Source organism: Jaculus jaculus, chromosome 14 (genome assembly GCF_020740685.1).
Source record: "Jaculus jaculus isolate mJacJac1 chromosome 14, mJacJac1.mat.Y.cur, whole genome shotgun sequence".
Classification (NCBI taxonomy): domain Eukaryota; kingdom Metazoa; phylum Chordata; class Mammalia; order Rodentia; family Dipodidae; genus Jaculus; species Jaculus jaculus.
In genome coordinates this window covers 76,064,887-76,079,930 of record NC_059115.1, presented here as the reverse complement: position 1 = coordinate 76,079,930, position 15,044 = coordinate 76,064,887, and the positions used below count along the sequence as shown (strand labels likewise).

Here is a 15,044-nt window from a genome sequence, read left to right as displayed (position 1 = left end):
ACAGTCCCCACTAATGCTTAAGTACTGTACATTTACTGACCAAATAGAGTAAAACCTAAATATTCCCAAAGATTCTCTGAAATGAACCTCAACTACTAATAAATAAGTATCCCCCTAACAATCTGTAATAATCCCTATGGCCTAAAAGAGACATAAGTATTTCTCATATTAACAGGAAGAAAAATTGCTGTAGAACTGAATTACCATACTATTTAACATATTATTAATTTTACAGATGATAAAACTGAGGCCAACTATGATAGTGACAATATAGTTGTATCTTATTAAATAGGCTAAGCGCCTCAATAAGTGTAAAAACCCCTAAACTATAGGCAGAAAAGGGGTGTTTCCTGATTTTTAGATAGCATTGTTTCTATAAGACTAAGCTGCTGGCTCATGTAAGAAATAAACTCTGTTTTAGGGAGAAAGGAAAGGAATAAACACATGTAAAGTTACATGGAAGAAAAAGAAGGGAAGTAAAAATAGGCCTAACATATATATGTTGCAGCTAAACAGGAATTCAATGGCAATAGCAGACAGACATTTAAAAAAATCTATTTTGGGCTGGAGAGATGGCTTAGCGGTTAAGCGCTCGCCTGTGAAGCCTAAGGACCCCGGTTTGAGGCTCGGTTCCCCAGGTCCCACGTTAGCCAGATGCACAAGGGGGCGCACGCGTCTGGAGTTCGTTTGCAGAGGCTGGAAGCCCTGGCGCGCCCATTCTCTCTCTCTCTCCCTCTACCTGTCTTTCTCTCTGTGTCTGTTGCTCTCAAATAAATAAATAAATAATTTAAAAAAATCTATTTTTCTTTAATTAGGAAGAAAACAAAAATAAGTGAAAAATGTTTACTATTCTAATGAAGAGAAATGCTGACACTAGCAACTGATCGTCTTCATTGCCCATGCCAGAATTTCTATGGGGTGTATAAGCAATTTGGTTTGCAAAGCCTGAGAATGGACGTGAGCTGAATGGGCACTGAGGGACTACATACCCTAGTGTGTCTACACCTGATGGTTTAAGCCACTGAAAGTTCTGTGAAGATACAAGATGAACTACATTAAAAAAAAATCACTTACTTTTATTTTGCAAAAAAAAAAAAAAAAAAAAAAAGCCATAGATCTTGAAGAGTATTTTCAATTATGTGATGGCTCAGAATCTATATATGAATTCAGAGAATGTTAAGATTTTATGCTTCACAATACTGAGAATTTAAATTTCTCACTTGAAAGAATAAAATCTACCCAGTGCTATTCCAATTACAGACTTTATAATGAATTCTACTTATTGCTTCCTGGACCTAACAATTCCATTAACAGATGATTATCTCTTCTGAATCATAACTCTAGGAGAAATGACACCACTTTACCAATGGTGTCTGTATCAGAAACAATAAGACAATGGGCCCATTATACTTGCATGCATTGGTCATTCCATGGACAGCAACTGGAATTTGGGGTACATATCAAAGAAAATCAAAATGTACATAAATATTAAGATGAAACTACATGCTTTTCATTTCAGACAAATGAGTGGAATAGGAAGACATTTGATTTTTCAGTGTAGTAAGGAAAGAAGGTTAAGAAATTATTAAATAAAATTGTATAAACCATACAAATAAGTATTATTAATGCTCATGCTTAATATGCCAAACACATATATAATAAAAATAACTGCCATCTGAAACATATTCTGTTGAGTACAGACTAGTATAAAAAGCAAAAGATTTCAACCAGTTTAGTTAGGGGACATTAAAATATTGTTTGGTTCACATGACATAAAACACTTTTGTAATTAAAGAACATAATTTCTGGCACAAAGACAAGATTGTTAAATAAATTAGTTCAAACTTGCTTTAAAAGAATAACATAAGTAAGCAACATTAAGCAATGTGCAGTTCGCCCTAGTTCAAGTATACTTAAGGAAAGTTCTTTGAAAATAATGCATGAAGCCAGGCATGGTACATGCCGTTAGTCCCAGCGCTCTGGAGGCCGAGGTAGAAGGATTGCTCTAAGTTTGAGGTCAGTGTGGGGCTACAGAGTGGAGTTCCAGGTCAACCTGGACTAGAGTGAGACCTGCCTCAAAAAAACAAAACAAACAAACAAAAACAAAAAAACAAGCCAATAGAACTTTAGAAACCCACAGTACCGAGTGCTTGTGCAAGCATGATGGTCGGAGACTGTGCACATTTGATTCTCCAGCACCCACATAAGCGGCGAGGTGTGGTCATGCACACCTGCCACCCCGCTCCTGTGCAGTGCTGACATCCACGGAGTGCTGGGCTTGCTGGCACGCCGAGTAGGCACCGTGCAAGCAGTGGTCTTGGTTGAGTAATCGACTCCGTCTTAAGAAAACAGTGAAAAGAAGACACCCAGCGTTCTCTTCCTGCCTCCACACGTGTGTGTACATACACACCCTACACACACGATGCATCACAGCACACGTTATGTCAAAATGTTTTAAATGCATGCTATCCCACCCAACAACAAAGGGCGCGTCTTCCTGATACTGCTGCTCTGCACGGTATGTGAAACACAGACTCTAACTTTCAAAGCTGTGGGTCCCTAGTAAGTATGATCACAAGTCCCAGGTGAGAGCCTCCCTAATTGAGTGTCTCAGAACCTGCACATACAAAAGGAGAGACAGACCTTGGCATCATCTCACTATAAAGCACATACTTGTGTTAATGGTGTTGGTTATGTTTGAAGATATTTGAGTACTTCTGGTAGAAATACAAATGAAGTAAGATTAAGCCATATTCACAACTCACTTAAATTAGTTTTATCTAGCTAAAGAGGAAATTCACTTCTTTATAATATCAACTATTTCCAAAATATTTAAATCTAGATCAAAAGATCAGGATTTGCTGCACTGGCATCAATCAAATGCAAACCTTAAGCCACAAGAGTAATTAAAAAGAGCTTCAAACTCTTAAAAGACGCACGCAGCCTCCCCAAGCAGTCATGTGGAAGAACATGCACACGGCTGAGAAAGAAGTCCCGATCCATGTCTTAGTTGTTCCCTTTATCAGCTTAACCCGTAACTTTGGACTTGACCTGATTTTTTAAAAATCTAGATTACCTCAATTTCTCACCTATGAAACAAAACATAATATTTAAATCTATACACTAGAAGCTTAAAGCTAGTTCCACTGAATAAGGGTCTAAAGGACATATGAAAGTTTTGTTGAAGAGGAAGACTATGAGTTTTCAACATGACAGAAAAAGAACTTTAATTTGGGAGAAATCACCTCAGCACTCACATTTTAAGCACTCTCACGCCGGCGCAGCAAATAAATTACATGCTCTGCTGAAATTTCCAAATGTACTTTAATCTCATTCCAAACAGAAATAAAATTTTTAGATACAAATACATCTCATTCAAACCACTTTTCAAACATACATTCAGCAACTAAAAATATTACAAGGAATCAATATTTTCATCTTTTATAACCTCAATATATTATATATTTAATATATAATATATACATAATACATACAAGTAGTCAGCAGGATTATAAAGTAATTTTTTAAGTTTCATCAATATTGATAAATATTTTTAGATTAAAAGTAACTATTTAGGAGCATAAACGAAAATGAAATATGGTAGGCCCAAAACTAACAGCAAGACTGCAAATGTTCCCATGGCCAATCACCGTGGAGAGCTGTCGAGCTGGGTAGAGCACACTGTGAAACAACTCTCGCTGCTCTGAGCAGCAGCACTTGCAGATTTCAAGCATGTACCTCTCGATTCAATCTTAAGTGACTACACAGCTTTCCTTACTGTAATATACAGCAGCTATCTCTTCCTTTCTGTTGGATTTGGCTTTTATTATGTAAGACTAGCCTAGCACCAACAGAAGTGACTTTAGTCCTTTCCCTCCCCTGAAGTGTGGCTCAGTGTGAAGATTGTTCTATAGGCGGCCATCATGAGGATTAACAGTACCTTGACACCACGAAGAGTACCCAGTAACTGGAGTTTATGTGAGAAGCTTGAAAGACTGCTGGAGGTTGCTACTGTACACCAAGGTACTGAGTAATATTGCCCACAGACAGCCCTCACACCAGCCAATCCAGTGAGTTAAAAATTCCAATGCCACAGACTTAACTATCTATCTTTTGATTTTTTAAAAAAATATTATAACATTAATTCATTCACCCTGAGAATACAGAGGAAGCATTTAAATAGATAACCAAATATTTTCTTCTTTTGTTTTCTTCTGGTTTTTGTCAGCTTTTTAAGAACACAAACATGTGAATTTGATGTGTGACTTGGATATTTTCTTGTGACCGAGATTCATGCCACAGTCAGATATTGATGGTAGAAAAGTCCAAAAAGACTAGTAGAGAAGAGACAAGCAGCAATCCACCACGCTAAAAATGACAGGAGTCCTCGGAAAAGGAGAGGGGTGAAAATGTTTTCCAAGCCGCTCAGCGCTACTGTGATTTGTGTAACAGTTACCTTCATCCTCCTGTCAGGGGATGGTAATTCAGAGTAAACAGAATTGGAGGAGAGGCTATTATCCCCTGGTGAAGTAGACATAGTTTCTGGATAAATCCCCCAGGAATGATTACCTAGAAGATCCAAGACACAACACTTGAGTAATTTCCAAATGTCTTACAAGAGAAAAAACTCAACTTATATTTGAAATTATGAACATAAAGTTTACTGTTATAATAAATCACTTTATGTTGAAAATAGAGTAACATATCAGTTTTCCTGCCTATTTAAAGAATATTCTTAATTTGACCACATTATAGAATGCTTCCTCATAAGTAAAGGCATGCATAAAAGCAACAAGTCTGACAATCGCTGTAGTAAAACTTGGTAATATAATAAAAACAAATTTTTTCCTTGTATAAGACATGAATCAACTACCTTTACTGGAGTGATAGGGACAGATTCAATAACTTCTTAGAAATCTTTTCTACTTCTACAACATTAGAATAAATTTCTTTCTCAGAAACTATCCATGATTTCAATGTGAGAAACTAATAATAGCTTTTAGATTTTTTTCACCATATATTTTCCTACCTTGCATAGGATATGAGTCACATAATTTATAACCAAGCTACCTATCCCTTTATGGTGCACAGATTCCTAAAGGACTTTACACCCATCAACCAGTTCTACAGTTTCAAATAACCCTAGTCTGGTAGTACTTTTAGATCTCTGGGTTTCTAAAACCCCTTGTAAGCAAAGAGAAAGAAAGGCAACAATGGATACTTCTTGAGTAAGTCCACATAGAGGAACTTTGTTCCTTTGTAAAAACTTACCCTTTCAACAGAAGTTATCTGAAATCAGCTCACCAGAGAATCCTATCATCTAAGGTACCTTACAGCTAAATGTTAGGCACTAACAGAACCTTAACCCACTCACTAATAACACAAAAGGGAATATATTCAATAGTGCTTACTAACCATTATTTGATAAATTGGGAATTACCCTTTAATAAACAATTATTTTTAAAAGATTTATTTTTATTTACTTATTTATTAGAAGCAAAAGGGGTGGAGGGGAGAGAGAATAGGCAGACCAGTGCCCCTAGCCACTGCAAATGAACTCCAGTTGCATGTACCACCATATGCATCTGGCTTACACGAGACCTGGAGAATCAAACCTGAGTCCTTAGGCTCTGCAGGCATGCATCTTAACTGTTAAGCCATCTCCCAGCCCTAATAAACAATTCTTAAGTAAAGCATATTTATAAAACCACATTAAGTCTATGCCTTCAAAATCAAGATGATACCAACTTCTACAGCTAAAACTTTAAAAAGTCTTTAAAGAGAAATACTTTAAAAGGTATATATATCTTTGCAAGTAACAGGAAGCAATGGTAAGGACAGGTAGGACACAAGAAGGTTCCGAGCTCCGGCGGCATACCCACCCAGCGTCTTCAGCAGCAGGGTGGTATGAAGCAGCATCACCAGAGGGGCCACGTACTGCAGGGCAATGACGCACAGGTAGTAGAAGACTCGGGCCACCTGCAACCAACAGCAGTTGTGGGCATCTCACACAGCACATGTCATGAGCAAAGTAAGCTTTCACAGTCACCAAACTGAAATGCTTCAGAGAAAAGTAACCCTTCAATAAGAGGAAAGCTAAACACTATTAAGCTCATCCCTTCATCATAAATATGCCCTAAGGTACTTTGGAAAGGTTCAAGCTAAAATAAGCTCTTGGAATTTGAAAATATTACAATAAATTTATTATAAATATTTCAAAGATATAAGAAAATAGTAAAATTTCTAAGGACAGCCACCTAAAATACCCAAGTAAAATACAAGGACAGACAGGTGAATGTGAACATAAACACTTCATAAATACAAATGTTACATCCTCATTTTATATAAACATATGAGGTCAAATTACAGATAATATGAAGACACTTAAAAACGTGCTACCTCGACAAATGTCTCTGATGGTAATAAATGATCAAAACTATTATACTAATCTGAAAAAAAAATGATAGTGATAGATTACTAGATTTTTCTCCAAAATCTCCATGAGGTAATGTTAAGAGGAATAAATTTAGCCATTGAGTTTCCTATCTTTCTACTGATCCTGTCTGGGTAATATGCCGCAATGTTTTTCAAATCAACTCCAGAGGGCTCACTTGGTACCAGTGGCATACCACAGCCTGCCCCGCCCACAGCACAATCAATGACACTTAGGGTTCACACAGCAGGAATACAAACTGAGACCCTTTCGTAGCAGCAAAATCAGATGAAGGTTTCTTTGACAAATACCAGCCCAAGATTTTCCCATGGAATATTATGAGATGATACACTGTCAATTAAAGAAAATCAAATGCTTTATTTTTCATTTTAACTATGCTACAAATCTTACCATTTTCTGTAGCTCAACTGTGCTTATTCGGCCTGCTTCTTTCTTCATCTGATCGACACATTTTTGGGCCAAGTTTAGATATGCTTGCAAGTGATTTCGCATCATGGCCAACCGCAAAGCACACAGCAGGATTATCAACCAGAGTCGCAGAGTATCAAATGTAGCTTCTGTCATTCTATAGAGTAAAAGTTGATATGGTGCTCTCAAAGACGACAATATGCTATCATAGCAGCTCTAAGACACTGTTCACCACAAAAAATACAACAAACCTATACTTAGCTAGAGTTAGAAATCCAAATTAAAAGAATCCCATACTGCTAATAACTCACCTATGTAATAGTCTCACTTGCATAAAGGAGTTAGACACATACGTGTATTGTGAAAGTGGAGCAGATGTCTAGAAGCACAGAAAGATCTGGGACCTCACTTCCTGCTCTGCTTCTGTGTTTGGCTCTTAGGTGTTTGGGTGGAGTTATGTATATGCCTGTGTTCGGAGGCCAGAAGTCAACATGAGGTGTCTTCCTCAGTTACCTTCCAGCTTATCTTTTGAGAAAAGGTCTCTCATTGAACCTACAGGCCATCAGACTAGCTGGTCAGTAAGTCCCAGGGATTTGCCCATCTTTCCCCATCTACCCAGCACTGGGATTACAGTTCTGTGCCACCGTGTGTGGAATTCTTATGTGGGTGCTGAGGACCCACACTCAGGCCCTTACGTTTGCCTGGCAAGCACCACGCCTAGCCCCGAGCCATCTCCCCACCCCTTTGGGATCCTCTGTCTATCCATCCACGTCCAGAGAAAATTATCAAGTGTGACCTGGGCACTGGGTGCTTTCTGACTGCAGACTAGGGGGAGCAAGAAGGAAGCTAAGGTTACCTGTAGATCAAGTCAAGTCAACAACCACCTGTAACTGGTGAGTCTAGCTTCACTGCATGTTATTTGGTTGATAGGACAGGATGGGGGGATGTGTGCTCTGCTTCTAATTGAGAGTACTGGAAAATAAGAAACTTGGCATATTATAAAAGTTATTTATCTGATTGTGGCGGTGGATCACGGCTATGGTCCCAGTACTTGGGAGGCTGAATCACCTGGGCTAGAGTGAGACTCTGTCCCTCCCCAAACTAGCAAACTCACACAAAAACTAAGAGGAGTAGGGCATGGTGGCACATATCTTTAATCCCTACGCTTAGGAGACTAAGGTATGAAGATCTCTGTGAGTTCGAGACCAGACTGGGACGAAAGAATTCCAAGTCTGCCTGGGGTAGGGTGAAACCCTCCCTTGAAAAAAACCAAAAAGAGCAAATAAACAAAACATAAAACATTTTAGTATGAAGATAGATTTTTCTCATGTCCTTTTGTGGTTTAAAGTTTTAAGACTGTTTTCTGCTTTAGCACAGGACTACATTTTAGTTTAAAAGCTTTAACTGGAACAATGCCTGGCATCCAGTGCAATCTCTAGCACCTATGAGGTACTTAATATGACTGTTGAAATGCATGCGATGATTTGCTAGATAGGATCTGGAACTAAGAAGGGGCTGGCTCCCTGATTCTCAAAAATGAGAGTAAATGGATATAAAAATAGGAATGAGAAATAATTTTAACACACCCCCAAAATCCTGTAACAACAGTCCTTTCCAGAACAGGTTCCATTGCCACCTAGTTGTTCTGTCCAGTAGTCAGTACCTAGGTAGGGAACTAGGGCCAAATATATAAAGCTGTGCTACTGAGAAGGGAAAGAGAACAAAGGCCTATGATTCTGTCTGAACTATTTCTGAAATAGGGGTCAGCAATGGGGATAGCACCAAGGTTTTATAACATGTGGTCTTTTGTTTCCTTTTATAAGGTTATGAGCGCCCATGGATGTAAAACTCCAGTGAAAAAGCATTTGATAAAGGCATATTATGTTACCAGTACATTTCCATTATAGGAACAATGAATGAACAAGCCAGTTATGTGACAGCAATGGTACACAACATGCAAGGCCGTCTACAGTAGTGAAGCCTTCCAGGGAACCTGTCAGAAAATCGCACTTGGGAGTGGACAAGAAGAACAGAATGGTAACATTCTGAAGATGGCTGTCTCAGAGCCTTCAAGGATAACGTATGCAAAAAGAGACGGGAAGTTCAGGATAGAGTGTAATAGCTATTAACAAGTGTCTTCTACTTCATATTAAAGTGACATACATGTTGGATAATCTGGTGTGGCGGTTTGATTGAGGTGTCCCCCATAAACTGTGTTCTGAATGCCAGATTCCCAGCTGGTGGAGATTTGGGAATTAATGCCTCTTGGAGGGAGTGTGTTATTGGGGTTGGGCTTATGGGTATTATAGCCAGTTTCCCCATGCCAGTGTTTGGCACACCTCTCATGTTCCTGTTGTCCACCTTATGTTGGCCAGGGGGTGATGTCCACCCTCTGCTCATGCCATAGTTTTCCCTGCCATTGTGGAGCTTCCCCTTAAGCCTGTAAGCCAAAATACCCCCCCCCCCCCCCAAACTGCTTTTGGTTGAATGATTTCTAACCGCCATGTGAACCTGACTGCAACATCTGGTCAAGCAGGGAATCTCAGGAAGAGCCTGAGCTGGGATAGAACACGGGGAAACACAGAAGGGGCCATCAGGGAAGCCCTGCACTGGCAAGCACAGGACCGTAGTGGCTTGGAGGCCAATCTAGGCTGCTCAACAGTTCTAGAACACCCTGTGCTACAGCACAGCATGCTGTTTTGTAGAAAACAAAAGAAAACAAGGATGAGGGATGTGCATCAGTTGAGTATTTGTGTAGCATAAAGTCCCAAGTTCAATCCCCAACCCCCCAAAAAACATAACTTTAAACCAGGTATAATGGCACATGCCTGTAATTCTAGCACTTGGGAGAAGGAGAAAGTAGGACCAGGGTCATCCTCAAGGACAAACTGAATTCAAAGCAGCCTGAGCTACATCAGATCTAGTCTCAGAAGCAGAAAAGGAAAGGTAAAGGGAGGGAACAAGAGCAGGGAAAAGACATTCTCCTAAGAGTCTGACACAGTAGTATATTTTTACACCCTCTTCTGTTTTCTTTTCTCAGGTTATGAGTATATACAGAATCTTTTAAGTATGTTTTATTTTTCAAGTGATGTATCAAAATATAAGGATGAATATAAACTTTCATTTTATTATTTATGAAACAGCATATAACTAAAGATGGGACAAAGGGAGAAAATTAATAACACCCTAGGCTGCTGTATAGAAACAAAGTAGGAAATAAACTTTGGAGGTGGGGAACAGACAGAACACCACGATGCAGCCCAGGCTGGCCTGGGTCCTCCTTTCCAGCCTCCGAGTGCTGGGATCACAGATGTGTTTGGCTCACCAAATGCTTTTTTAAAAATGTATTTTATTTTTAAAAATTTATTTTCTGAGAGAGAGAGAAAGAGAGAGAAAATGAATGGTCATACCAGGGCCCTGAGCCACTGTAAATGAACTCCAGACGCATATACTGCCTGTGGCTTATGTGGGTACTGGGAATTTAACCTGGGTCCTTAGGTTTCATCGGCAAGAGCCTTAACTGCTAAGCCATCTTTCCAGCCCTCACCAAATGCTTTCTATATACACACCAAAAAAGGCTGAATAATCTTAGCCAAATTCTTTAACTTCTGCATATGTTATTTCATCTGTAAAATCATAAAAGCAACCACAAATAGACAATTACTATCCAAATGAATTAGATAAACTGTGAAGTATCATCAAAACCTTGCATAATAGTTATATGACAGATGTACCAGTATTGCCAGTTTTATTTCTGTCCCAATTTACTTAGACATCATAAAATCTGATAACAAATGAGAATATAAACTCCTACTTCTATGACCTAACTTTAAGGAAAGTTTGAAAATATTTTTAAAATTACAGACATGAATTACAAGTTTCTCTGAATTTTTGTTTAGAATATTAGGCTCTGTAAAATTACTTTTAAATACTTAAGGAAACAAGTTAATATTACTTTTGAGGTTTAGTAGCATGGAGAATAACTTTTACTTCTTCAGTGGATATTTCCCTGGTTCAATAGGATTAATTAAAAAAAAAAAAAGTCATGGTCACTACTGGTTCTATACTCCAGGATAAGCAAACTTACAAAGAATCTAAAAGAAGTGCACACAAACTGTGGAGTTAAGGCCTAGTGATTTTTTTCTATTTTAATTCCGATGAGACAATGTTGTGAAAGGAACATTCATTCATTAAGCACTTACTTGCAGCTGGCTGCATTACATGTGCTCTTTCATTCAATTCCAATGGCAACCCTGTAGGCAGATACTACTACCTTCATTTTCCAGATGGGGAAACAGAGGCTTAGTGTAGCTAAATAATCTATTTCAGCTGACAATTTTAGTGAGGAGCAAAGCTGGTGTTGGAACCAGTTCTGTCTGAACCTTTCCATTACTGTAACACAGTTCTATGTAGACAGCAAATCAAGTAGTTATGAATGCCCTGCAATAAATTGTTTGCTTCCTTGCCATCTTCTTCTCTTAAAATACAGCCTACTAGCTGAAAAAACATGAACAAGTATTAGACAATAAGGTTAAGGTATTATTTTTAATTTTCCTGGGCATGATGATAATATTGTCATTATAGGAAAATACCATCTTTTAGGGATAAAAGTCATAGTACTTAGGTATAAAAAATGTTATGTCTTCAATTTGTTTGAACAATACTTTAACCAAAAGCCAAGTATGAAGCTATATGGAAATGTTAACAATTTCTAAGTAGAAGGATCAAAGTTTCCAAGTATAAGAACATGAATGCCTTTGCTTCCACCGACACTCGTTTTCTACCATGACTTTCACCATATAAATAATAATTAAGCAAAATAACAATAAAAAATTGTTAGAAGACAACTGGACATTAGGAGAAAACACTTTTAAGTGTGTAAGCTAGTATCAGTGTAGATCATTAGTACTCATTAAGAAGAACAAAAAAGGTCAAATGACAGCCTTCAGCTTCAATTTTTATAACTTATCTTTCAATGTTTCCATTAATGTTCAAAAAATACAGTGCCTTAATTTTAATCAAGAAACAAAATAGTAAATAACATTTACAAAATTAGTTTTGATTTACAATAAAACAAAAATTAGCTCTCAAATACCCATACTTACAAAGGAACATTTTCTTTACCCAATGGAGGGTTCATAATGTAGTCTTTAGTGATTGGCTTTACCCAGAGAAGAACCATAAATAAAGGTGACAAGAAGTTGACATGAAGTAATGTTCTGAAAGTATATAAGAAATAAACATAAAAATACAGAACAAAAAAATGCTTTAACTACCGGAAATTGGGCATTACATTTTTTTCCTTGTCATTTAACATTTTAGTCCTGGAGAAATAAGGCTATCTTAATTTTTCACATGAAAACCTTTAGACCCAGAAAGCTAAATGACTTGGTCATGGTAAAATTTAATAGGTTAGAGGCAGACTTAAAACTGAACCTAAGACTTATGCAGTTCTATTCTAGGATGTATTCTTTAACAATCCCTTATAAAATTCCTAATTTAATAATAGGCACTTTAATCATTCTCCAGTTTTATATACTGAATGAATCCAATGGTAGATAAAGACATACCAACTCAGACTCTTCAGTACAGATAACAAAATGCTTGCTCATTATCTACAAGTAAATAATAGTGATTAACCAGTTCTAGAAGGTATATGAAAATAAAACTTAATGTAACAACCTGCAATGGAGGAACATTTCAAAATGTAATTGATTGTGTCTGCTTAAAATTATATTAATAAAGTGACAAATGATTCACATATCTTTATTTCTTAAGCTATGATGACACAGCTGAAATTACTCTCATTACCCTTTATAAATCAAGTAAAGTAACTATTTTTAATATTTTGAAATAGATCTTGCTATATAACCTAGAATAAAAGCACTCTCAGCAATTCTTATGCCTTAATGTGTACCACCATACTTGACCATGTTTTATTCTTTTAAAATTTTTAAAAAAAATTTGTTCATCCTTTACTCTTTATAAGGCCATATATGTAATACAACAAAGGATTTTAGAGCTGAGTTATAATGCCATTGTAAACTGGTTTCTATCCCATAGTTTATATCTTACAGAAACAGATGGCTGGTAAAAATTTATATTAAAAAAATCAATTTAATTCTGAGACTATTTTAGTAAAATATACTGCTTTTATTATAAACCACACAGAGGGCTTAGTGAGTTTAAAATAAATACATAAATATGAACATATTAAAGTACTACTACATAGGCAAATGGCAGTCAACTGTGAAGAAACAGGGCTGGAACAGGAAGTCATGCACACTTGTCAGGAAGGCTGGTTCTATCCTAGTACGGCACCAGTCCTAGTGCTTAGCTAGGAGGGTGAGGACAATGTCACTCTTTGTGCCAGTCAAGTTACTCACAGCAGCACCAGCTTGCCCACACTGCTCTATCAGCAGAGTACTATAATACAATGAGGGGCTGCATGAAACAAAAAAACAAAACCCCAAATCCTCAAAGGGAGAAGCTTAAAGGAAGCCACATTTTACTGAAAAGGACACTAAAATGCCTACCCCTCCCTCCAACCATCACTAAATGCTTTATGTTTTTATAAAATCATTCTTTCATCCACAGCTTTGGTAAAGCATTGGGTGAGGGAGGAAAGAGGCAGTATTAGGGATGCAGTGTTGCTAGGGAACACTCTAGCATCAAGGAGCAGCCCACAGCGTTTCAGTAGCTTGTGAAGGGCTCCCCTCCACCCACCCTTTTCAGCTTATTTAAATCATAACACTGGGGTTAGTGGACTGAAGTGTGTGTGTGTGTGTGTGTGTGTGTGTGTGTGTGTGTGTGTGTGTGTATGTAGTGAGGAGGGGGGGAGAGCCAGGTTTTGTCTTAAAAGCAACCATTAGAGAGACGAGTGGTGGGGAAGGACATAGTCAAGAGCACACTAAGTAAAAGGAGGAAAAATGGGATGAAGGAGTGTGTAATGAAAGGTAAGAAATGGTCAAACAAACAACATATGTAGAAAAAGTGAAAATTAAAGGAAAATAATATAGGTAAGAGAGATGTGAGTGTAAAAAGATTAAATAACTAACTTCATTAAATACAGTGTTTTAAAGAACAAAATTAGAAACACAATCATCTACAGAAATTGCATGGCTGTAAAAATGTGTATCACGATGGACTATTCTCAAATTGGACGACCACCAAAGATAAGACAAGAATGAGTAGTGGACCTGTATATGAGCTGAAGTAAATATAAGCCTGCCTTCTTTCAGCCAAGGTGTCTAACACACACACAGACACACACATATACACATACCCCCCCCCACACACGACGACTACAACATACAACCACACACATACACACAGACAACAAAAACCCTGTGACAACCATAAAGAATATAGTAAAGGGCTCTGAACTATTAGGTAGAGATAAAATTCAATGTGGTGGTTAAAAACAATCTGTGTTATAGTATACTATCTCAAAATAATCAATTGTTTCAAGAGTCAACAATTTAAGGAAATATTAACAACTTACAAAAGGCAAATATCTCTTATGAATAAAATATGTAAAATTTAAATAATTGTAAATCACTTATAAAAATAAAATTTCTATATAGCATCTGTTGAAATGTAGACTGAAATGTCATAAGCCTTTGAACTAAAAAGAACAGAAGAGAAACTGCTTATAAGTGAGGTATCAAACAGTTATTGAATTAATTTTAATATAATAATTTATGATTTTATCACAATAATATACCTTCATTAAGATGGAAAACATATATTTATCTGCATGTGCTTATGTACATTTTCCGCTTACTGTGTAATTTTTTCTGTTGCCAAATTCAGGGCATCCAGATGCATTTGAGCCAGCCGTAATCCAGGAAATGTCAAAAAAGCCCCAATGAGTGAACAGAAAATAGCCAGGAAAAATTTGAAAGTAAGTTTTGAAACAGGACCCCTAAAAGTAAAATAAAATACAAATTTTTACAGTTAACTTTCTAAGAACTTTTATCTTCTAATGAATTACCTTTCAGATCACAGTAACATCACTAAGACAAGGTATATAGAAGGACTGTTCTTACTCAAGAACCTGTGCAGGACCTTGGAGAACTAAGCTAAACCAGGCATCTCTTAGTGACAACTCTTAACTGTCTAAGCTTATGTTCAACACAGAATTGACAAGTGGCTCCAATATGAAATTTCACCTCTGCAG

At 37.2% G+C, this 15,044-nt stretch overlaps 1 protein-coding gene across 4 annotated transcripts in view; it reads right to left on the bottom strand.

Moving 5' to 3' along the window:
• Window positions 1-3,477: 3,477 nt before the first annotated feature.
• Tmem161b (transmembrane protein 161B) overlaps window positions 3,478-15,044 on the bottom strand; it is a 62,219-nt gene continuing 50,652 nt past the window's right edge. For all 4 annotated transcript variants that reach the window (XM_045134370.1, XM_045134371.1, XM_045134372.1 and 1 more), the window contains 5 exons: window positions 14,649-14,789; window positions 11,968-12,081; window positions 6,845-7,019; window positions 5,883-5,979; window positions 3,478-4,569 (listed from right to left, as the gene is read on the bottom strand). In XM_045134370.1, coding sequence (XP_044990305.1) covers window positions 4,292-4,569; window positions 5,883-5,979; window positions 6,845-7,019; window positions 11,968-12,081; window positions 14,649-14,789 — 805 coding nt within the window. In that variant the 3' untranslated portion in view covers window positions 3,478-4,291. The remainder of the gene's footprint in view (window positions 4,570-5,882; window positions 5,980-6,844; window positions 7,020-11,967; window positions 12,082-14,648; window positions 14,790-15,044) is intronic.